Raw genomic sequence first — 26,167 nt, 5'->3', positions numbered from 1 at the left:
ATATCTTAAAAATTCTTTGTATCAAGTTCTGCCATAAATTCTTTGTATGTAAGTGTGTGTATATCACTATATATTATTTATTTCTACTAATATCTCCATCTCACCCAAAAGATAATGTATTTAACATCATCATCATCATCATCTTTTAACGTCCACTTTCCATGCTGGAATGGGTTGGACAGTTTGACTGAGGACTGGTGTGCCAGATGACTGCACAAGGTTCCAATCTGATCTGGCAGCATTTCTACAGCTGGATGCCCTTCCTAACGTCAACCACTCCGAGAGCATAGTGAGTGCTTTTATGACTGGCATGAGTGCCAGTCAGGCATTACTGGCAACAGCTACACTCGAATGTTATTTTTCACGTGCCACCAGCAGAAGTGTCAGTAAGGTGATGCTGGTAATAATCACACTCAAATGGTGCTTTTTATGTGCCACTGGCACGGGAGCCAGTCAGCAGCCCTGGCAACGATCATGCTCGGATGGTGCTCTTAACGTTCCTCTAGCACGGATGCTAGTCAAGCGGTGCTGTCATTGACCATGTCAGCTATTACTTAATCTATTAATATACTTTATTATTAGAATATTATTCATACTTGGTAAAAAATTTTATGGAAACCTAGTTTCTCTCCCAAACTATCAAAAACCATATGGTGCTTTCCAATTGGTGCTTTTGCAGAAATCTGTCACAATAAGCACCTTTGTTACATACGTTATAAGTCAGCCTCACACAGAAATTTACAGAGGCCCCCTATCTCACTACAACCTGTATCCTTGAAATCTTGCCTGCATATATATATGTACCCATGTATACTTGTCAGGATATGAGTTGCATTACTAACAACTGTCTACTTCTAACAAAGTCTTTCTTCCCTTATTATTTAACATATGCCAGGCATCTGAGACTTATACATAACCTAATATGTAAATAGTTGTTTGTTGTAATTCATTTTGAAAGTAAATGATAGAATTAAATCATCTAAAGGTAGAAACTATAAGTGAGAACCATAAAATCACACAAACTTTCTTCTCTTCAGCTGCAGAACATAGATTCCACAAACTCATCCCACCTTTTCCTGTCAAGTCAACATATTTAGGGCCTCTATCATCAACACAGGCACAATAAAAGGTAAGTCAAGAGGGATTGTGGAAATACTTGAATGGAGACAAACAGATGTATGCTGTGCAAATGAAGGCAGAAAGCAACCTCTACTAGATTCATCACAGGCAAGGAACAAAAGTACAAACTCTTCTGGATAACAGCAGTGACATAAGTACACTGTTAGCCAAGAAATAGACGTTTAAGCTGAGATAGCCAGAGTATATTAGATAGAATAATTGAGCTTAAGCTAGTTATAATTATGTTGGTTATAGTTATGTTGCAGGGTGGTTACTCATATACAGCTGAGTGGACTGGAACAGGGCATATGGCGTAGTGGTTAAGAGTGTGGGCTACTAACCCCAAGATTCCGAGTTCTATTCCAGGCAGTGACCTGAATAATAATAATAATAATAATAATAATATTAATAATAATAACAACAACAACATCGAAAAATACCTTAGGAATGAGAACCCAGGTTCGAAATTTCCCCAAGACACCTGATGAAGGCTGGAGGGTATACCAGCCGAAACATTGTGTTAACAACAAACAAGATGAGGGCAAATATCCGTCAATTGTAAATAATGTATGAAATAAAATGTTTTGCTCAAGAGCACAGTGCTTTGCCTGGTCCAGGAAGCAAACTCATGTTCTCACAATCATACATGCAACACTCTAAACACTAGACCACATGCCCTCGGTTATGTTTTTAATTTACTTTCTCTTAATTTGACCCTTTAATTTGAATACCACTAATTTTATTTATTATTGTTTTCTTAATATTTTATGTATTATATTTTATCATTATGTCCCTTTTTATTATCATACCACTTCTTATTAACATGACAGTTTAATGTCTTGCTTTGTTAACATGTTAGTTTTTATTACCATGGTGCAAATGGGAAGATACTACGAAAGAGAAAGATCAAAAAAGATATAGGAAGATGTGGGGAGGTCTGACCTCAGGGTGCTGAACCTCATAAAAGAGATGACAGAGAATCCCAAAATGTGCTAAAACAAACAATGCTAACCATGGGAGCATCAGAAGGTGAACATGAAAATGATAATAATGGTAATGTTAATCTATATATTAATATGATAGCTCATTTATATCTAACCTTTCGCAACATGCTAAGACAAGTTACTCAAAATAGAGTTAGAAATGGAAAGTCATAGAAAACAAAATGGAAAAGTAAGAGACGATAATGATAAATGGCGGCGGCAGCAGTGGTGGTTCTGCTGCTGCTGCTTATTTGTTGTTTGGAATGGCTGTTGGTAGTCATGGTAATGCCAGTGGTGGCAATGACAATTACTTGCAGTAAGGTGTATGCATGAAATCAGTTCACTAAAATAGTTTCACTAAAATTATTCCATTCATGGACACCCTACCAACATCATTATCATTACAGTATCTCATGAGCACCATCATCAACAGTTTCTGTCTATCCAATTCTTCTCGCAAAATTTTGGTCAGCCTGGAACTATAGTAGAAGACACTTGCCCAAAATGCTACTCAGTGGGACTGTACCCAAAACTAGTGAGGGTTGACAACAGGAAGGGTTTTCAGCTGTCAAAAATCTGCCTCAACAAATAGCTTTTATGAAGAATCATAACAGCTATACCTGTTACTTTGTTTACTAAATAATTCCAAGCTATTTGCGATAAAGAAATAATTATATTTTTGTGCAAAAATAACTTTTATTTAGTAGTCTCAAGCCTTTCACATGTGCATGTGGCCCTTGTGGAGAAAAAATTTACCCAACTGTGATCTAGTAAGCCAAAGGAGAATAGACTAAAGCCGTTTCCTCATTGTTTACTCTTGAAACAGGACAGTATTTGATCTCAATGTTACAGGTTAATTAAAGACCTGTTAATTTCATAGTGAGCAGATTATAACCAATATGGTATTTAGAGTAAGCAGTTACAATTTTAGATGTTGTAAATGGTAGGGAAGAGCACTAAACACATGATGTTAGCTATTGATACTTTAGTCGATCAAGTTGAAACTAATTTAAGGAAAAAATATTTCCCAAATGTAAAATATATTTAGATTTGAAGAACCATCTAGTTTATATGCAATGAATAAATAAATAAAGTATTTAATAAAGTTAGTAACCATAGTAGGCACAGGAGTGGCTGTGTGGTAAGTAGCTTGCTTACCAACCACATGGTTCCGGGTTCAGTCCCACTGCGTGGCATCTTGGGTAAGTGTCTTCTGCTATAGCCTCGGGCCGACCAATGCCTTGTGAGTGGATTTGGTAGACGGAAACTGAAAGAAGCCTGTCGTATATATGTATATATATATATATATATATTTGTATGTGTGTGTATATGTTTGTGTGTCTGTGTATGTCCCCCCAGCATTGCTTGACAACTGATGCTGGTGTGTTTACGTTCCTGTCACTTAGCGGTTCGGCAAAATAGACCGATAGAATAAGTACTGGGCTTACAAAGAATAAGTCCCGGGGTCGATTTGCTTGACTAAAGGCGGTGCTCCAGCATGGCTGCAGTCAAATGACTGAAACAAGTAAAAGAGAGAGTAAAGAGTATAGAGTAAGTAGATTTAATAAAGTAAGTAACCATAGAGTCAGTCTAAAATATTTTTAACCATTCCACAAATTTTTTAAAAAAATGTAGCCACAGTGACGAATGACAATTCATGCACAAATTGCTCAAACAATACTGGTAAATTGTTCAAGCCCCATTTAATTGTAATTTGTTTTAAGTTTGAACATATTTTTCCATTTCCGTATTACAAAGAACTCATTTAGAAACATCACGAGATTGAGTTATATTTCATTGACAATTAGTTACTCCACATGCATGTAATGACAACATAATTTTTATACATGGAATTATATTCTTTGTGTGTAACTCAAAGCATATGAATTAGTCTCACATATCTATTGTATTTGTTCTTGATATTAAATTCATCAACTAATTTGCCTCTTTTGTTCCCTGTTAATGCATATTATAAACAGTAAAAATGTGGTTGCAAATGTAATGATATTCTTAATTAATTGGACCAAGAATTGCAGCTGATGTTGGAATTTGGTAATAGAGCTGTCACACAATGAGGAAGAATAGCATGTGTCTTGGCTTTGAGAAAAAAAATTAAGAAAAGTCTTTCTTTTAAACAAACCAGGAGCCAAGAAAAAAAACCCAACAGTTCAGTAGAGCAGTTAATTTGTAAAAGAATGAGTAAGAAAAGCTTGTGGTGTCTTGTGAGAAAAGAAAAAAGGAAAAGGCATTTCACTGTATTGTCCCTTATACATGACTTACACAGCCCAATACCCTGGTCTTTATGTCTGATTTTCACAGCCCACTGCCCTGCTTCTTATATCTGATCTCCACTGCCCACTTCACTGATCTTATAGCATTGAGTACAATTTGTTAGACATTATTGATGTTATTTCAGAACTGAAAGCTAACCAGTGTCATACTGTATTCTGTTGTGTCATGTAATATTTGGTAACATTATGTAGTCTTTTGCAGTGTGATACAGTATTAAAATGGTTCCAATATTACTATATTTCAAGAGGGATTTAGTATATGCCATAAGTCTGTACCATCATCATCATCATTTAATGTCCGTTGTCCATCCTGGCATGGGTTGGACAGTTTGACCAAGGCTGGCAAGCTGGATGGCTGCATCAGACTCCAGTCTGTTTTGATATGGTTTCTATGGCTGGATGCCCTTCCTTACACCAACCACTCTAAGAGTGTAATTGGTGCTTTTACAAGCCATTTGCATGATACAGGTATCTGCCACAACTGCGGTTTTATTTGGCTTGATGGGTCTTCATCTCAAGCATGGTATAATGCCAAATGGATTTGGTCATTGCCTCAATGCGGCCCAATGCTTTAAGCCCAGCATAATGCCAAATGGTCTCGGTCCTTGCCTCAGTGGGGCCCAACACTAGAAAGGTGCTTTTACATGCCACCAGCATGGGTGCCATTTCCATGACACCAGTATCTGCCATGACTGCAATTTTATTTGGCTTGATGGATCTTCTTCTCAAGCACAACATAATGCCAAATGGACTTGGTCATTGCCTCTGTGAAGCCCAACATTTGAAAGGATCTCAGTCTCAGTCCTGCCTCCATGAGGCCCAATACTCGAAAGGTGCATTTACATGCCACTGGCATGGGTGCCATTTGCATGACACTGGTATCTGCCATGACTGTGATTTTACTTGGCTTGATGGGTCTTCTTCTCACAACATACATAACGCCAAAGGTCTTAGTCATTGCTTCTGTGAGGCCCAAGATTCACAAGGAGCTCAACCACTTTGCCCCCATGAGGCTCAACACTTAAAAGGTTCTTTTTACATTCCACTTGCCAGTTACGTGACACCAGCATCAGCTACAACTGTGATTTCACTTGGCTTTGATCTTCTCACGCACAGCATATTGCCAAAGGTCTTGGTCACTAGTCATTGCCTCTGTGAGGCCCAAAGTTCAGAGATCATGCTTCATCACCTCATCCCATGTCTTCTTGGATCTACCCATACCACAGATTCCCTCCACAGTTATAGATCAGCACTTCTTTACACAGCTAACCTCGTCCATATGTATCACATGACCATACCAGCATATTTGTCTCTCTTGCACACCACATTTGATACCTCTTATGCCTAACTTTTCTCTCAAGATGCTTACACTCTGTCGAACATGCACATTGACATTGCACATCCAGCAAAGCATACTGGCTTCATTTATTTCAAGCCTACGCATGTCCTTGGTAGTCACAGTCCATATTTCACTGCCATGTAGCATAGCTGTTTGTACACAGGCATCATACAATCTGCCTTTCATTCTGAGAGAGAGGCCCTTTGTTGCCATCAGAGGTAGGAACTCTCTGCACTTTGCCCAATCTAATCTTATTCTGATAGCTGTGCTCTCGGAGCATCCACCTCTGCCATTAATTTGATCACCTAGGTAACAGAAGCTATCTACTACCTCTAGCTTATGCCTGTAGCAGTTGATGGTGTCTATTTTCTGCACATTTTCACTGTTTATTGTACCTGTGCATCTACCACACACAAAAGCTATTTTCCCTGTTAACTTTCCTCAGATATTGCTGTACCTTTTATGTGTCCAAAGCTTACACTGAGTGCATCTTACAGAGTTGCTACCTACATTTTTCTACAGATCATGCAGGGCCATCTACCTGAAATGAATTGTGATTTGTCTGACTTCCTACTTACTAAGACTTTGGTTTTTGCTAGGTTAACTCTAAGGCCCTTTGATTCTAGACCTTGCTTTGATACATGAAACTTCTTCTCTAGTTCTGGTAGTGATTCAGCTATAAGAACAAGATCATCGGTATAGAGCCTCTCTTAAATTCCTCTTGTTATTGCCTGGAGGACTATGATGAACAAGAGGGGGATTAGGACTGATCCTTGATAAACCCTTACTTGTACCTTGAATTCTTCACTGTACTTGTTGCCAATCCTCACCTTACTGGTAGCAACATTGTAGCTGGCTTGTACAGCTCTCACCAGCCACTCATCTATCCCTAGTTGCCACATTGACCACCAGATAAGGGATCGGGGGACCCTGTCAAAAGCTTTCTCCAAGTCAACAAAAGCTAAGTATAGAAGTTTATCTTTGGCTATGTATTTCTCCTGCAGGTGCCTTACCAGAAATATAACATCAATGGTGCTTCTCCTTGGCACAAAACCAAACTGCATCTCATCTAGACTAATTCCCCACTAAGTAGTTGGGTTATGACTCTCTCCGTAACTTTCATTACCTAATCCAACAATTTGATACCTCTGTAATTATTTCTATCCAAGACATCACCTTTACCTTTGTAGCAGTTGACTATGGTGCTGCTACACCAGTCATTAGGTGTGACTCCTTCTTGAACTACCTGATTTACGATACAGGTAACTAGATCATAACCTACACTGCCAGATATTTTAAGTATCTCAGCAGTGACTCCTGAAGGGCTGGGGGCTTTCCTTGGCTTCATGACCTTAATTGCTTTATTTACCAAGGTACTGTTGATTCGGGTAGCTGGTCCCTCAATTGAGTCAACATTTGGTATACCCTCCTCCTTTCATTCATTCTCTACATTCAGCAGTCTTCCATAATGGCATTTCCATGCCTCTTTCTTTACAGAATCACTAAATGCAAGTGCACCATCATTTATGTGGACACATTTCTATCCTATGAAATCACAATTTTCTCTCACACACTGTCATGCAATTCAGAACACTTTGGTCCTCACATCGGTGAACATAGGCAAACTTCCTCTTTTTTTATCTATATCATTATTTATCATATTTTCACACTGTCAGAATAAGAACTCTACTATTGGACATGGGTGGACATAGGAAAATTACTACACTAATTCTGATGTTAATCTTCATAATGATTTAATAGTGATTAGTTTAGATGCAATTTATAGGTGAAACATTACTAAATTAATAAGAATTTGACAATGGATGTCAACTCCCAATATTATAAACCCAACTACTGTTATCAACTTCCTTACCATTGTCCTTAATGACATCCTTATTACTGCTGTCATCATCATCATAAACTGCTGTGACAATCCAAGTATCCTCATAATATCCTGTTCCTCTTTTCTTACCATACAAAACTCTTAAAACCTTTAATAAATTATTGATCCACATAATTCAATAAATGTGATTTCTAGATGTTAATTAATTTACATTTAGTATTTCCTGGTGCATTTCTTTTTTATATATTTTTTTTAAAATCACATGTATACTGCCAACTGCAAATTTATCATTCCTGAAAAAAAAATCCCATCTGCTCTCTGATTATATTAATCAATATGTTCACACTTGAAACACATGGCAAGCTTTCCTCTTTTATCTAATTTATCTCTAAGCACCAATAGCACAATCTTATAATAGAATACTTCTTTTCCCCATTTCTCACTAATCTTAAGTTTTGATGTTTGAATTATAATTAAAGTATGTGCAATATATATAGCACACATGAAGGTCTCACCAGACACCATCCTATATGTTCAACATAGCTGCAAGGCTCACACACACAAATGCACACACACACACACACACATACACACACGCACATATACACACACACTATCTAATATGTGTATCTCTGCAGGACTCACACACACAATGATAGAAAATTTATCAAATAAACATTATTATTACTATGCTGTTATGTGATATTGGTATTGTAACTGCTTTAACTATGCATCCTATCAAACCCAAACTCATGGTCTAGAATAAGGAGTATTTTTTCCACCCTTGATGTCTGTTCTGACTTTCTGGATAATTTTTGCTGAACCTAGTAAACCAGTTTTCTGCACTACATACATTCCCAGATGAAGTTCTAATTTTCCAAGGGTTGCACTCAAACTTATCATAACAATTCCCAAAGCCCCAATGATCCAATAATAATTAGCTAGATCATAATCTTGTTGATTTCTTTGTTGCAACATTGAAAGATTGCAATTTGATATATAACTCTACTTTTACCTTTTCCTTTTTTCTTATGTGCAATGCCATATTTGATTACAGTACAATGTTTCTTCTTATCAAAGGTTATAATATTACTATTGGATTGGCAGAATTGTTAGTGTCAGAAAAAATGCCTTGCAATATTTGTTCCAGTTCTTCACATTCTTAGGCCAAATTCCAAAAGGTCAACTTTGTCTTTCTGCTGCTTCCAACTATACAACACTACAATAAGAAATATAGTCAAACAAATCAGCTTCCAATATGCTAAGGAGAAGTGGAAGCAAAACTTACTGCATGGCAAAGGGAGACCAAATCCTTATTCATCAGTGCCTAGCATACTCTGGTCCTCAAGCTGGAAATTGAGAGGTATATTATTGCTGGTTGAATGCTTTCCAACTAGAAACTACCAGAGTAATGCTCTGAAACATGAAAGCAGCCCACTGTGTCATATATGCAGAGAATATCTAGAGACAATCAACTACATAATTTCTGGACGCAGCCAATTGGCACCTACAGGGTATTTGCAATGATATGATAAGGCGGCTCAGTACATATGCTGCACATACGATCTCCTCCACAAAGAGCATTGGTAGGAATATAAACCACCACAAGTTGTACTGAATGCTGAGGTTACCATCCTTTGGAATTTCTTTGTTCAGACTGGCTGGGAAATTCATGTCAATCAACCAGTTGTGAAAAATCATGTTGAAAAGACATATCTTTTGATGAATGTTGCAGCCCAAGCTGGGAAAAAACACATATCTGAAAATGTTTTAGAAATTGAGCAAATATAAAGACTTTGGGGTAGAGATCAGAAGAACATAGCATCACAAAACAACCATATTATTTATTGTTATTGGGGCACTTGGAATGATATAAAAAGGAATAAACAAATATGTAGACCAAATTCCTGGCAACCCCAAAATAAGTACATTGTACAAGATCATACTTAAGGGTTTCTCACATATCTTATGTAAAATGCTTTCCTTGTAAATACAATCTTATTCATTCGGTTTTAATATAAATTTTATAAAAGGAATTTTTATTTTTATAACACATAAACATCTTTAGATACAAGAACTTGCCCTTTGACATCGCTTGTCGAAACTTAGGAGAAACTTGTACAAATTACATCAAAGGTGGTGGTGGTGGATGATGATGGTGATGGTGATGGTGGTGATGATGATGATGATGATGATCATCATCATCATCATCATCATCCATCACAGTTGCATTAAATTTGTTCCAGTCTATCCTTCCTCCTTTCTTTCATACTGCAGTAGCTAGATGATTACTGGGCCTACCCTGTTGTGCAGTAAGCCACCTTCCTGATGGGAAATTTTCTCGATAGAAGACTGTATAAAATGGTAAGGCAAGATATAAGAGTCTATGTGAGAAGCAACTCAGAAAGACTAGTTTCAGCTGCCAAGAGGAGAGAAATAAACGGCAGAGACTGCAATGGAATGCAAGAAAAAAAAGAGAACAGGAGCAAGAAAGAAACATCTGTAGAAAAGAACTACTCGATCAACATCTCAGACAAACACAAAATGCTACAGCAGAGGAGTCATAGTTATGGCTGAAGAATGGAGACCTTAAGAAAGAAACAGAAGGACTCATGGTAGCTACTGAATCATTAAGATCAAAATAGACAAAACAGCAAAAAGTGCTGAGTATGTAATGAGAAAGAGGAATCCATTTTGCACATAATAATTTCCTGTAGTCCCTTGGCACAGAAGGAATATAGATGCAGACACAACTGTATGACCAAAGCAATATACTGGGATATATTACAGCTAAGAGGATTTAAAGTAGGAAGAAAATGGTATGAACATCAACCAGAAAGTGTAATAGAGAATGAGAAGTACAAGATTTTATGGGCTTTTAATGGACAGACTGATCATGAAATTCATGCCAGGCAACCAGATATTATGGTTCTGGACAAGGGGGTAAAATAAGAGTGCATCATCATAGAGGTGGCTATATCTGTGGACATGAATGTAGTGATCAAAGAACAGTAAAAAAATAGGAAAATACCAGGATTTGGCTCAGAAAATGACTGGAAAGTTCCTACAAAAGTAATCCCAGTTGTTAAAACGGAATTGTGCAGGAAGTATGGGCTAGAATGTTCCAACAAAGGATATGAGCACCAACCTTTGTCAGAAGCAGAGAATAATCAGGTGAAACTCACATGGGATATGCCAATCTACACAGATAAGAAGTTGCAACATAACCAACCAAATATCACTCTCTTATGCAAAGAATAGACCTTCAACATAGCTATACCTGCTAACCAGAATGTTGTGAAGATAGAAAACAAGAAGTACCAAGACATAGCATTAGAAGTTAAATGCATCCACAGGGCCCCAAATGTGAGTACATTACCTATTGGGATTGCTGTACTTGGGGCCATCTCAAAGGCAGCAATATACTGGCATGAAAAGCTGCAAATACTAAATTTATAGGAATTACACATTGGCAACATCACTTGGAACAGAACATGTTGAGAAATGTGTTGCATTTCTAAGCTGTGGGAGACATGACATAGATAACTCAGAAGAAAAGGAACAAGAAAGAATATGAACAAAAATAATTTCAGCAAGCAATACTATAAATACAAAACAGTTAGGTTCAGAATTTAAACGACATGATGATGATGCTTGTTTTATGTCAAGTTTTGCTTACTCATTTAGCACTCAGTTCAAGAATATTCTATTATTCCATACTGGGCAGTTAGACTATTGCTGTTTATTACCTTTTTTCTTCTTTTTTTGCATTGGTTTCTGCTTTAAAATATTCCTTCCTAACCTTTTCTTTTATTTGTAATATACACCATCTAGTCCATTGACTCTCAAGTATTTATATGTCTATATTTGCTGTAAATCTCTTATAACAATCTCTTTATCTAACAATTTAATTGCTCATAATTAATTGTCTTCATTTCAAGGTTGCCTTTTTTAATCTGAATCTCAGAGCAATTTCTTTGGTACATCTATGTAGTATCAGCAACAGTGTTTCTAGTGTTTATCAGCAACAGCATACAACTTCAGGTTGTTCATATACAAAAGATGGTTAATTACACACAAGTTTAAATCTGTTTAATGTATTGGTTGAAAGTATTAGCATTAAACAAAAAAGGAAAGGAAGCAGGAAAGCAGAAATATGAGGCTAGTTTTATAATTCCCTTTCTCTTCCCTCTGGCTGAGTAGCCATGTATCTCTACAGTTGCACACCTATTTCTGCCCTCATTCTTGGTCACTCTCTCTCACTCTCTCCTTTACATCAGCGCACCTGTTTCTGTCCTCTTTCTTCTACCTCTCTCTTCTCTCTCTCTCTCTCTCTCTCTCTCTCTCTCTCTCCAGGTAACCATGTACTTCCTCTATAGCAAGATCACTCATTAACAAAATGAGCTTGTCATTTGCCTCAAAAACTTCTTCCATCTGAAGTGAGAAGTTAAGCCGCTGTGTATAGTCCAATGGTTTCTTCTATTGCCCAATGACCAATTTGTACGGGTGGAATCGATTCCTGATGTTAAGTTCTGTGCTCCAAGCAGAGCAATTCAGACTCCATATCAAAGCTTGTCTGACACGTTCCACATTTTCTAGGGTCTATACCTATTTCTTTATTACCCACAAGGGGCTAAACATAGAGGGGACAAACAAGAACAGACATAGGTATTAAGTCGATTACATCGACTCCAGTGTGTAACTGGTACTTAATTTATCGACCCCGAAAGGATGAAAGGCAAAGTCAACCTCGGCGGAATTTGAACTCAGGACGTAACGGCAGACGAAATACCCTAAACATTTCGCCCGGCGCGCTAACGACTCTGCCAACCAGCCGCCTAGGGTCTATACCATTCATGGTACTCCCACTGGTCTCCTATTCATTAGTGTACCTTGTGTACAAAGTGCATTCACCCAACATAAGATTGTGTTACGGGTGGGAACAATCTGATTTCAGTGAATGTTGAAGTGGCACCGAAACTCACACTGAGCTGCTGTGACAGACTCATCTTTCACATAGCTGCTGTAAGCAAGCATGCAATGCTCTATTGTCCACAGCACCATGGTTTCACCTGAAAAGAAAAAAATGCCAAAACACTATGGACCAAATGGTATCTGTCAGATATATGTTTCTTTCCCTGGGGCTGAGTATTAGCCATTTCAAAAACATCTCTCCTCTTTGCCCCACCCTGTAGTTGCATCTATTTTGGATAATGAGATGTGTTTCTAGACATTTTGTTATTTATAACTTCGATGTTGTGTTTGTGGATCCTTGTGCAACTGTAGCTAACATTTGTATTATTGTTGTTGAATAACTTATGGTATTCATGTTTGGTTGGGAAATGTTGAGAATATTTTTGTTACTTTTATTGCACAAATCCCTTCAGGTTGATGGCCCTCGATCTGTAGAAAAAGTGGAGGTAGAAATTCCATAAGATGTACCCAGTGTAAGCTATGGACACATAAGAGGTGCAGCAATATCAGAGGAAGACTAGCAGGGAAAATAGTTTTTGTATGTGAAAGGTGCACAGGTACAATTAACACAAAAATTACACAGACAACAGATTCTATCACATGCCAGGGGCAAAAACTATAAGTAGCCGATAACCTCCATTACCTAGGTGACTAGGTCAGTGCTGGGGGTGGATGCTCAGTGAGCATAGCTGCTAGAATACAAACAGGCTGGACAAAGGACCTCTCTCTCAGAATGAAAGGTAGATCATATGATGCCTGTGTGTGAGCAGCCATGCTACACAGCAGTGAAACATGGGCTGTGACTGCCAAGGACATGTATAGGCTCATATAAAAAATGAAGCTAGTATGTTTCGCTAGATATGTAACGTCTGTGCATGCATGACCAAGTGTAAACGTCCTGAGAGAAAAGTTAGGCATAAGAGGCATTAGATGTGGTGTGCAAGAAAGACGACTTTACTGGTATGGTCATGTGATGTGCATGGACAAGGACAGCTGTGTGAAGAAGTGTCGCACTCTGATGGTGATGGGAGCCTGTGGAAAAGGTAGACCCAGGAAGACATGGGATGAGGTGATGAAGCGCAGTATCCAAATGTTGAACCTCATGGAGGCAATGACAAGTGACCAAGACCTTTGGCAGAACGCCATGCTTGAAAAGACCTTTCAAGCCACATGAGATCATAGTCGTAGTTGATACCAGTGTCACATAACTGGGTCCCTTTAAAGGCACTCTTCAAATGTTGGGCAATATGCTGTGCTTGTGAAGACCTGTCGAGCCAAGTGAAATTGTAGTCATGCCTGTGCCAGTGACTCATAAAAAGCACTATTCAAACATTGGGCCTCACTGGAAGCAGTGACAGGTGACCAACACCTTTAGTGATACATGGTGCTTGTGTAGACCTGTCAAGCCAAGTGAGATTGTAGTCATGGCCGATGTCAGTGTCAGGTCAATGGCACCCATGTCAGTGACACATAAAAACATCCAGTATACTCTCGAAATGGTTGGTGTTAGGAAGGGAAACCAGCCATAGAAACTTTATCAAATCACACTGGAACCTGGTGTAGCTCCCCGGCTTACCAGTTTTCAGTCAAACCATCCAACCCATGCCAGCATGGAAAACAGATATTAAAGGAGGAGGAGGAAGATGATGAAGATGGGGAGGATTGTTGCTGCATGCAGCATACAGAGAGACTTGAACTAAATTATATTTCTTCTTGCGGTTCTACCTAGCTTGGATTTATTTGTGTGACTTACAATATGAATTCAAAATTTTCTTTGTTATTTTCAAAGTTTTGTTGTTAAAAGGTGATGTTTGGTCAATTATTGTTTCATTCAAATAATTTTGTGGAGATTCTCTGGGTTATGTTGCTAACTAGCTTCTTTATTATTGAAAATGGGTGGTTGAAAAAAGTTATGTATCATCACACTTCATTCAATTTCTAATATGAGTGGTGTTTTCTGGTCGTAAGGTTTAGTGTTTCATCTAGAGATTATACTATGGATAAGTTTGATCTAGATAACTAATTTGAGATATATTAATATATATATATATATATATATATATATATATATATATATATGCAGGTGTGGCTGTGTGGTAAGAAGCTTACTTTCCAACCAAATGGTTCCGTGTTCAGTCCCACTGTGTGGTACCTTGGGCAAGTGTCTTCTACTATAGGCTCAGGCTGACCAAAGCCTTGTGAGCGGATTTGGTAGATGGAAACTTAAAGAATCCCATTGTATATATGTGTGTGTGTGTGTATCTATTTGTGTTGTGTCTTTGTTCTGTGTTTGCCCCCACCACCACCCTACCCCAATCACTGATTGATGACTGGTGTTGGTGTTTTTTGTCCCTGTAACTTAGTGGTTCAGCAAGGAGACCAACAGCATAAGTACTAAGCTTTAGAAAATAAGTCCTGGTGTTGATCTGTTCAACTAAAAACCATTCAAGGTCGTGCTCCATCATGGCCATAGTCAAAGGATTGAAACAAATAAAAGAATAAATATACATATATAAATATTCATTCATTTTCCAAGCTAGTATGAGATTGGTGAATATATTATAAAGGCATTGTTTTACTGTCATATGCCATTCCTGTCACTAAATCTAATTCTTGTTTTTCAATCAAGGAGTCTCTTACTCCATACAACTTTGAAGGTACAAAGCTACCAGATGATTTGATGACAGTGGAAATGACAACATCACTGTTTATTTTCAGAGAAATGCAAATGTAAACACACAGACATAGAGATGTGCACACACACATTCCTCGTCTGGTCACAAATCTTTCCTTAATTGACTACCACATATGAACATTCATCCTAATGTCTCATGCTGTGAGCAGTTGTCTCTTGGTGTTGTAAATATTACTTGAATAAAGCATATGGTCATCATCATTCTAATGTCCACTTTTCCATGTTTGCATGGGTTAAACAGAATTATCTGAGGTAGATTTTCTAGGTGAGATGCTCTTCCTGTCACCAACCTGCACCTGTGTGGGTGACATTAATTTTTCGTTCCTGTGCAGACCTAACAAGGGCTTCACGGACAGGCCAAACAACATCACTGACCAGCTCTCACTTGGGAATTTTCCCTTTGATAACCTAATTCTGTTTGTAACTACAATAAGTGCTTTCATCCTTATTGATAGTTTTGAAGACTACGTTGTATTGTTTTAATGGTAAAACTTTCTCAAGGCATAGTAACTCTTAATAGTCATGATTGAAGGGACAGAGTCAGACATCATCTTGGAGAAATGCAAATGTAAACACACAGACATAGAGATGTGCACACACACACACACACATTCCTCGTCATCTTTTTCCTTCTTTCAAGACAGTTTTGTTGATGAGAAAAGTTCAGTACATCACCAGACCCTTTTCTCCCCGCTCCAGCTTACTCATTATTCATCACATTGTTTGTTTTGCCATGATCTTGGAAAAGTAACATCAAGAAAGCTGTGTAGAGTTTATAAATAATATTCCAGCTTGTTATGGGCTGGTTGCTTTTTGGCCATGTGTGTTTCTACTTCTACCTTTTGAAGTATAACTGTTAAACAGTCTGACACATTGAGTTCAGCATCCATTGTTCTTTTAAACAAATTGATGACAGAATGTAAACTTCCTGAGCCAATAACAAAATATCAAACCTTTCCCAAATGATTTTCCATTCTGTAGTTTTGCATCAATCATCAGGAGACTTTCACTGGTGATTTTATGTTTTGGGAGAGACATTTGCACAATATTCAGTTCTGCTGTTTATTTACACCAAAAAGACTCTGGTTCATTCTATGGAGAAACCATTAAAACCTTGGTGGCATGAGCTTTCATACTGCAATATACAACTCACAGGTCTAATGCAAATTTGTGCATTATATAATTTTTTTATAATGTTGTAACTTTTGACTTGATAACCAACATATATCTCTTGTTGGTAGTTCCCTTAGTCTTCAGATAGCCTGTCATGTAAGCATGGCAAGTGATTCATGAAATCATTATCCACCTTACAACTAATGAACTAATGATATCCAGTTACCTGATACTTTTCCTGAATTTGTTGATATTTTTTGGAGAAAGGTAATACATTAGTTGTGTGTTCTTATTTCAATCAATCTCTATTACTCACATCAGGTCATGAATAGTAATTGCAGTGTAATATTGTAAACTTTCAATGTTCAAAAGTTGAAACATGTATGTGTGAGGTTGCATGTACGTGTGTATGTATGTATGAATGTATGTGTGCATACATGTATGTATGCATATGCATGTATGAATATGTATGTAAACATGCATGCATTTATGTATATATTTTTTTCTTTTGCATGTTCTGTTTTTGTTTTTCCTTTATTATCCTCCCTCTTACATTTGTACTGAGGTATTGAGGGATATTAGGCTACTCACTCTGTCTCTCAATCACACCCTCACCTTTGATTAGTTTTCTTTTATCTCACCTCCCACTCAGTTTCATTTTTATTTTTTAAATGAAAGCATAATTATATATGTCAAGAACAGAAGGTGCAACACACATTCAACATAATATATGAAAGAAACAGGTCATTCAACAAAACTACCTTCAGTCAAATGATGTGCCCAATGCAGCCACAGAAGCATCTGTAGCAAAGCTTCAACTTAATTTCAAACTATCTCACTCAGAACCACGGCCTAGCTAAATTTTCGTAAAAGGCAAAACCAGCCATGAGAAATTAACTGTATTGCCAAAAAAGGCATGAATCCCCATGTGAACATGATTTGACCAGTTCACATAGCTGGCATGTAATCAGTGAAGCAGTATATTTAACACTAATTACTTTTGTTGAAGGTTTTAGAAGTTTTTCTAAAAGTTATAAAATGTTGGGATATTAAACTCCAAGACAGAACAGCCTCAGGTGCTATATGGAACTCTGTCACTTAGTTTTATGATAGGGGTTCTATTTGTCCTGCTTATAATAACTATGAAAATTACTATACATTTTACTATAATATATTTCTATGTTATGCTGTGAAAACTTTAAATTATCATGTACACAATAACATGCCTTTCAGTTCAATTAACTAATTGTACATATATAAATACAACTGTTTGAAGTAAAAAAAAATATGGAAACATTATAGAAGATATATAATACAGAACAAGCATGCGCCCTACTATTGTATACTGCCAATGATGCCTTGATAACCACCACTAACCAAATTTATGCCTGGATAAGGTGGCCTATGACAGCAACTCCCACAAAACCATAACATCGTAGGGCAGCTAGTTGACCCCCACAACTGATGACTCCTTAATTCAGTGGTTCTCAACCTTTTTACCCTTGCGTAACTCTTAAAATAAATTACATATCTCAAGGAACACCTGCACAAAAGAAAGTATATACCATATTCTTTCTCATATTTTTCATCATAGTTTGTGTGGTAGATATCATATATATATATATATATATATATATATATATATATATATACTTTATTAAAAGCAGCAGAAATATCACAAAAACTGTTACTCAGAGTTTCATATTTCTGCTGCTTTTAATAAAGTATATTACTCGACCTCTGGTATCTGAGTACTCTTTTTTACACCTTGTTTTACATTTATGTGCTTACTCAGATAAATATAGTGAGAATTTACAAAAAAGCAAAAGACGAAGATGGGTGTGTAAACAACACACAGATGTATTAGTTTAACGCTCGGGAAGTAAGAAAGTCTATTACATTTCGAGCCTACGCTCTTCGACGGAAAGGAACTCAGAAATAAACAGGGAGAGAAAATAGAAAAGTTTTAGTGGCTAGTGATGGTGTCCATAAATTACAGACATCACTGAATATATCCCCAATGGTTGTTATATTTTTTTATAACATAATAGGTTAGAGAGGATGATGTCTATATTACAATATTACAATAACCAACAATATGTTGTACATGTAATAGTAATATTACGTTCATGAAATTAGCATTAGCTTATCTCACTCTTTCTCGCGGAACTACTAGAAACTTTTTGCAGAACCCTAGGGTTCCGGGAACTTCGGTTGAAAAACTCTGCCCAAGATGTGACAGTCCAGTGTTCAAAACTGGAGAGGTAGCCAGCCACAGTAGTTTGGGTGTCGAGTGTCACATGATCATATGGTTTTTCTGGGAGTTGCCGAACAGAAGTGCCATTGCTCATCATGTAAAACTTGTACCATATGCTTAATAGTAACCTTTGTCAACTTCAGCTGTTTGGCGATGGTCCTCGTCAACACGCTGGTTGACGATGTCCTGGAATCGCGCATGTAATATAGATATCGTCTTTTGTGTATTTGTGTCGTTTGCTACGGCTTTTGTAATTAGTTAGTATCTACTAAGATCCGACAGCAGAATCCCTGAAGCTTCACGAGTAACAAGACTATACCCATTAAATGTAGCAACAATATAAGAAATACCTTAATATCTTAACGAAAGTTAAAAAGAAAATGAATCTCATTCTCGTGACATTCACCTGACGTATTAATACTAACGTTCAATATTTACACTTTAATACACTTGCGCGTGCGCTCATAAATACAGTGTACGAAGTTGGTCACATGTAAACAAAGATAAAACACACACACACATATAGATACAGACATATACATACATACATGCATATACATACATACATGCATATACAATCAGCTAACCGATATCATCATAGTATATTTGCTTAAAAACATTACCCCTACCATCCTATGAGTAGTTTGTAGAGGTAAGTGTTTAGACTGGGGTCTATGCCCTGTTGAACAAAGGAGATTATACTAGATTCTAATCGGATAGTGTAGTCCATCTGTTTCATATGTCTATACAAATAGAAAAGTAATATTATGATAGTTGCTATGAATAAAATGTTATAATGTTATGTACCTGTTATGCGCGACAAAAAATATAAATCTCACAATGTAAAATAATCAAGAAACAATAAAAAATATATATTGTGTTTAAATTGAGCGTAAGAAAACTGTGTGTGTGTGTGTTAAAACATCGTGGTAACCCTTCGGTATTGGTACACGACGTCATTCACCCACATAACTTTCCCTCATGATGACAGATAAAAAGTCTAGGCTGAAAAAGAGTGTGAATGACCGTCGTCTCCTCACACCGACACTCTGTAGACCGATATCGAAGGAATGTCTTGGTAATTAATGCCGTTGTAACATTTGTGACGTATAAATTTTAATTGCCAATTTAATTACAAAATCTTTTATGAACTCGGAGCGATTCAATATTATCACGTGGTAATGTTGTTATCACTGCTACTGCTTAAAAACCAAAGAAATCTGTGACGCTGGTCAATTGATGTCTTACAGTACAGCGCTGAAAAATATTTTTACAACAGGTTGGATGTATTTCGCTACCTAACACTACGACAACTCGAAGATGGCCACAGAAAAGGAGACGTAAGGCATTTATTTTGTTTATTGTAAATTCTTATACTTTACTCACGCTCGTCTTCATCCGGACAGACAAAACTTGTATACATTTGTGAAAAACCTTGATCATTGTACATACATACATACATATATACATTATATAACTCCCAAATTGTGTGTGTAAGTATATATATATTTACATACATACACACATAGACAATTTGCGAATATCAATAGCACTAACATTTTCTTAAATCACTAAACCATAATAAAATGTTTTCGTTAACCGAACGAATCGTCTGATAGAAATTTTCTCGTCTGTATGACAAGAAAAGCTACGAATAAAGTTGTTTGACACTTGTAAAACTGAAAAGAATTTAACTTTTTCTTTAATGTAAAAGAACTCCTTTCTTATTGACCAAATGATTGATCTATTTACCCGTCTATTTATTTATTTATTTTTGTAAGAAAGTAAATTAATGAATGGGCGGTAAGTTGAGATACTCTTGTTATATCAATGTTAGGTAAAAATTTTCGAGTAATCGAAAATTTTACCCAATGTTGCACATCACCAATTTATATTATGCATTTCAATGAATCGGCATGAATGCCAATGAATCTATTAACGACTTCAGGAAATTAAAAATTAATCTAATGAAAAACTCACAAACTGTTTACAAGAGGATGTAGTTAATTATACTAGTATTCGTGTGTTTTATTATTAACACCGAACTCAGAGTGTAAATGGATGTTACTAAATACTAAGTCGGCTATGGCTGGAGTAAACTCCGAGCTGATATGAACAAACATCGTACATAATGTAACAACATCTTATGTAATGCTTTGTCAACCGTCTGCTATGACAACTATCCTCTAACACTTCATATCACAGTGAATTAGTCGACGCATCTAGTTTGCGGACAATGAGCGAACATTTATATTTCAAGTTTTTCTATGTAGTTAAGTGTTGATCCCGATTGCATTTTTAAATCCTTAAATAATTACCCGTCTAAATATGAAACAGAAACTTTTTACACATTTTTCCAGTTCTTAGTATATTTTTAACTGGTATAAAATCATCATGCAACATTTTCAATTCAAGATTGAAGTTTCGTTTTCTGTTATCATCATCACACCTAGAATGCATTATACAAATACGAGTCGGCTTTGAACTCGGAAAGAGAAGGGACGTAACTAAATACTGCAAGGTATTTTTTGTCCGATGTTCTAATAATTCTGATAAATCAAATATTTCATTCAGACAAATAAAAATTACTTTCAACAGAATAACCTATTAATTTATTTTCTGCGATTTTTTGGCTTGAATACATAATTTTTTTTAGGGGGATTTTTTTTCAGGTTACGACATTTTAAGCATCCCTATACACTTTTTATTAGTTATATTTTTAATGTTATTTCCTCTTAACATCACTTTTAAAATGTTGCTGCTACAGTCCTCAATAGATTTCTCTCTGCTAACTGGTTGTGCTATTCGCACTTTGGGTACAATACTTACCTTAGAATTATTTTTGCTGAGCAACGTATGTCACCATGTACAGGGTTTTTTTTTTTTTTTTTTTTTGTTTTGTGAAGTTTAGTCAAATGGAAAAGATCAGTGTCCATAATCCGTTCAGGTCACTGATGGGAGATAGGGAAGACGTTATTCTCGGACCGGAGACTCAGGAACAAAGTAAGACCTGGTAAAGCTCCAATGCACCAGGTGGTTGTGAGTGTCACTCTGAACAAATTAGATCGACCACGAACGGTCCCTCAAACGGGCTTCCATATCACGCAGTAGCCTTATCTTCAGTTACGGTAAAATCCGAACCTGGAGGAGACTAATTCGGATGTGGGGTAGCTAGTATCTACAAATTGTATGTCTATCCATCTATTTTCTTACCATGTGACACTGGAAACGTCAATAAGTAGAATGCGCCCAGATATCAAGTGTCGCTTTGTAAACAAATATTTCCTGCGGTTGTCATGTGCACTTCGACAGCGTAGGATGCATATTAAAATGTTATTTTATTGTATAATGTAAACAGGGTGTTTAGTCACCACAGATCCATAGAAATGAAATTCCGTGGTCTTAATGACTTTCTCCGAGATTCTTCTATTTGAAACCAGGAACTGAAACTGGAGTGCTAACACGGCGTGCTTGTAGACTTAACAATACCCGACCAATGAGGCACTATTCTTTCCATATTTGAAGCAGGGGAGGTTGTAACTTTCATACCTTTTCCTAGTAATGGCACAAATGAGATGAGATTGCTTTAAATAATAAATATGAATCGGTTCGATTTTCTATGAACATATTTCTTTCTTTACACTTACTGTTATTTTCCTACTAACCACGAGTTCAAAATTTTGCTGATGTCAGGGAATTGTCATGGCTGTTAAAATGTACTTTTTTAAGAACTGGAAAAATGTGTCAAAAGTTCAAGTTTCATATTTAGACTGGTAATAATGTAGACACTTAATTACATAAAAATCCTGAAATGTATACTTTCGCTCGTCCGCACACTAGATGCATCGACTAATTTGCAATGTTAGAGGCAGTAGTCAAAGCATTTCCATGTGGTATTAATTTGAATGTTGTTCATATCGCTTCGGTGTTTACTCCATAGTTGATTTTTTGTAATATCCACTTACACTTGAAGTTTGAAAGTTTATAAAATACACTAGTATTAGTCAAATACTAGAGCCAATATAATGGATTATATCCGCCTGTAACAGTTTGTGAGCTTTTCATTAGGTTAGTTACCAATTAAATTACATGTATTTACCTTCTCTGGCAGGAACCATGAAGTGTCAGACATACCCTTGTATGTCAGTACTACTGCGGCCCAGTTTAGTACATACTACCCTGTTATCATCTCCATCCAAACATCTAGTACTGATCATATAGGTAGTTACATCTCTTTTTGTTTTCATGTCAATCGTTTTTATAACTGCTCTATTAAATACTTATAATTCAAACTGAGAGAGCAGTACACATCGAATATTGCCTCAATTGTGGAGGAAACCCTATAGCATTGATTCCCACCGGGTGCGGATCTAGATATTAACCCAAGGTTCAGTCGGTTGCACACCACAAGGTTCAGCAGAACCAACACAAGCAAGCCAACATATTTTGTGTTATTACGTTTTTTTGTTTACTACATCTTGGTTCCACTCTACTTCCTGATTACTTCTTTACGATAACATTCCTAGAAAAGTTAAAAATCGCCTTCCGTTTTCACGGGGATTTTTCAAATTTTTTTCACCACGCACTTCAAAATGTGGCCGTACCCCTTTCGTTTTTTTTTGTTTTGTTTTTTTACAGAATCCCCCATTTTTTAATACGGAGATTTTGATTCTACAAAGAAAAACGCCTTTTAAAATTTTAATGTCCCCCCACCCGCCCCCAAATTCTTCAATTTTCACTTTTTACAGAATTTCTTTTTTTTTTTGCGAAATACGTAGAAAAATACAGAGAAAATTGAAGAATTGGTGGGGAAGAAATAAAAAATTTTAAATGCCGATTTTTCAAAGAATAGAATCGCTGTACTCGAAAATGGGGGATTCTGTAAGAAAAATTTTAAAAAAAACCCAAAGGTCCACATTCTTTACGTCCGCCTCAAAATCATAGGGTAAGCTTTTTATGGGGGTCGGGGACTTCTGAAATAATGGATTTTCATGGGTTCCAACAGTTTTTTTTTTTTAAGGCTTCTCCCATCATTTTTAAGTGTGTAGTGCAAAATAAATTTGAAAAAGGGCCCTGGGGAGAGGCAGAAGGGGGAAGGGTAAAAAGATTCATATATATTTTCAAATTATTTTTTTTGAAGAGCGCAGTGAAAAAAAAAGTTTGAAAAATCCTCGGCAAAGCAAATAAAATCTAAATTATGTGGGCAGCTTATTCCTGACCTCTGCCTAAAGTTATATATCGAATGTAAAACTGGTTTCTTTACAAAGTGACCTCTCCCCACCACAACCATTTATATAAATAGAATAAAATGCATAAAAGGAAATCACATGCTTTCTAGATGTCAACCACTTTAATTACTTACTATGAACTTATTTACTAAAAATGTGATCGTTTTCCTTTGTCAGTATAAGCGAAAGGCTTTCACATTATTCTTTATCTGATTCCTACATATATACGGGCGTTAATGAAGCTATATTCTTTTCTTAAAATAAGTCTCAAAAATTTATTTTGTCCAGAGGAAAGAAGTTATATATTTCATGAACCAACTTTGACTCTTTCTGTTCTATCTTTATGCAATTAAACCACAAATAAAACATCATAGTAGAGTATGTGAAAGTACAAAGATCTTTGATGGTGGTGGAATTAGTAAATTGGAAAAAGGTTTGCATCTTTAACATTTTCAATTTTTTGGGGGGGTCAGCAACAACTGGTGTGACTGACATGTAAAGACAGTTAGGCCTTTTTCTAGTCACTAGCAGAGCTAGAATGCATGCCACCTGTGGTGGCCCTTCAGTTTTCTGCCCCTGGGTTCCCACAAAAAATACATGTTGACTACAGCAGACCCAAAAGCAGTGCCACCTGGGGTGGACCACCCCCTCTGTCCCCTCACCAGCTACACTAGTGTTTCTAGTCTCAAGTCACTGTAACATTCAACTTGTATAAAATATTTTATATGAAGTTTTGGTAAAGATACTACAGAGAGAATTAGATGGGTGTCACAAGTTGATTTGAATGGGTTATACACTAGAACAGAAAGCAGTACCACAAACTAGGCAGATTGATTTTAGGATAGTTATCGTTTAACTCTCAGTCATTATTTATTGAGGAGGCTTATGAATAAAGGCATTCTAGCCATAACTATCTCATCTTTTTGTTTAGCTAAAACTATATCACTAATGTGTCCTTTCCCTTTGATGATAGGATATCATTGTTGAGAAATTATCTGCTGTTTCTTGCAGATTATGTAACCAAGTAGATTTTCCTTCATTGGTAGTAATTTGAGAAAGTGTACTGATTAGAGAGTAATTTTTTAGGGTACAAAAGAAAATGATCATGTGAATTGTGTCATCCTGCTTGTGAATATATGAGCAGTATTCTATTGTAGCCTATATATGTACTGAGTGATAGGAACTATACAGTGAAAACCTTAGTCTTTTAGATTAAATCTTAATGTGAAATACATGATTGTTATGAAGTCTGATTTGTGTAGGTAGAGATATTTTATGAGGCAGAACCCTAAGAAGTATCTTCCTCATCTGCTGGCCAGATAAGAACAGCATTATGGATCCTTAGTTAAGGACCCATGGACCATCTGCTTGCTGAACAAGATACAAAAAAGGTGAGGACAGACTAGGTACACACTATACACACCAATAATAAGCACTATCAGAGCCTTGTATGGAATCCCAAATAAAATGGAGATGTTTACTAAAACTTTATTGGCATAGGAATCTACTGGCAGATGTCAGAGGCTGAGTACACACTGAATGAACAAGAGAGCATGGTACAGGACTGGAAAAAGTGAATAATCTTTATCAATGACAAATGATTTACCAGTCAGTATCAGCAGAAAAACATGGCAAGAAGGGAAATGTTGACCAGTCCCAATGCTTGCAACAGAATGAACTCTGCAAAAAGCATTGAAGAACCAAGTGGTGGTGTTAAAGCATCATCTTAGATCTATTTGAATAATAGGGGAGAAGGCTAGTAAGTGTTTAAAGCTGAAGTATTTTCTAGCTTTGATGAGAAGTCATTTCTCTGAGATTTAGTTTCAGCAATGTTGTAAATATGGAGTTCCTATGAAAAATCTTAAGGGTTTGTGAAGCCCTACCATAACAACCAGCTGTAATTGCCAAGGTGATAGATGTATTTAGACATTGATCAATATGTCTGTGTTTGTTAAAAATGATGAGGTTTGAGGGAGAGTTGGCTGCTATATCCTGCAGGTCAAACCACCACTTGATCTGCTGGAAATAGCATTTAGAAAAAAAGAAACAGGACACATCAGATAATACATCATCATCATTTAAAGTCCACTTTCCATGCAGGTGTGGGTTAGATGGTTTGACATGGAGTTGACCAGCCAGGGAGCTGTCCAGGCTCCAATTATCTATTGTGGCATGGTTTCCATGGCTGGATGCCCTTCCTAATGCCAACCACTTTACAGAGTGTGCTGGGTGCTTTGTATGTGTCACCAGCACCTGTAAAGGATAAGCCTATATGTATGGATGATAGCGGTTTAACTTCACTTGGTGTGTCTTCTCAGGTACAGC

The 26,167-nt window shown here is 36.7% G+C and overlaps 1 protein-coding gene across 2 annotated transcripts in view; it reads left to right on the top strand.

Annotated features, from left to right (window-relative positions):
* The first annotated feature begins 19,492 nt into the window (after positions 1–19,492).
* Positions 19,493–26,167, top strand: part of LOC115232379 (major facilitator superfamily domain-containing protein 12) — an 82,870-nt gene continuing 76,195 nt past the window's right edge. Inside the window, exon 1 of one of the 2 annotated variants that reach the window (XM_036498843.1) lies at positions 19,493–19,954. In XM_036498843.1, the coding sequence (XP_036354736.1) occupies positions 19,935–19,954 (20 nt within the window). In that variant the 5' untranslated portion in view covers positions 19,493–19,934. The remainder of the gene's footprint in view (positions 19,955–26,167) is intronic. The other variant, XM_029802233.2, reaches the window with a different exon arrangement.

The sequence above is a fragment of the Octopus sinensis genome, linkage group LG2 (genome assembly GCF_006345805.1).
Source record: "Octopus sinensis linkage group LG2, ASM634580v1, whole genome shotgun sequence".
In the NCBI taxonomy this organism is placed as follows: Eukaryota; Metazoa; Mollusca; class Cephalopoda; order Octopoda; family Octopodidae; genus Octopus; species Octopus sinensis.
Note: the sequence above shows the minus strand (reverse complement) of the source record. Positions and strands in the feature narration are given on the sequence as shown.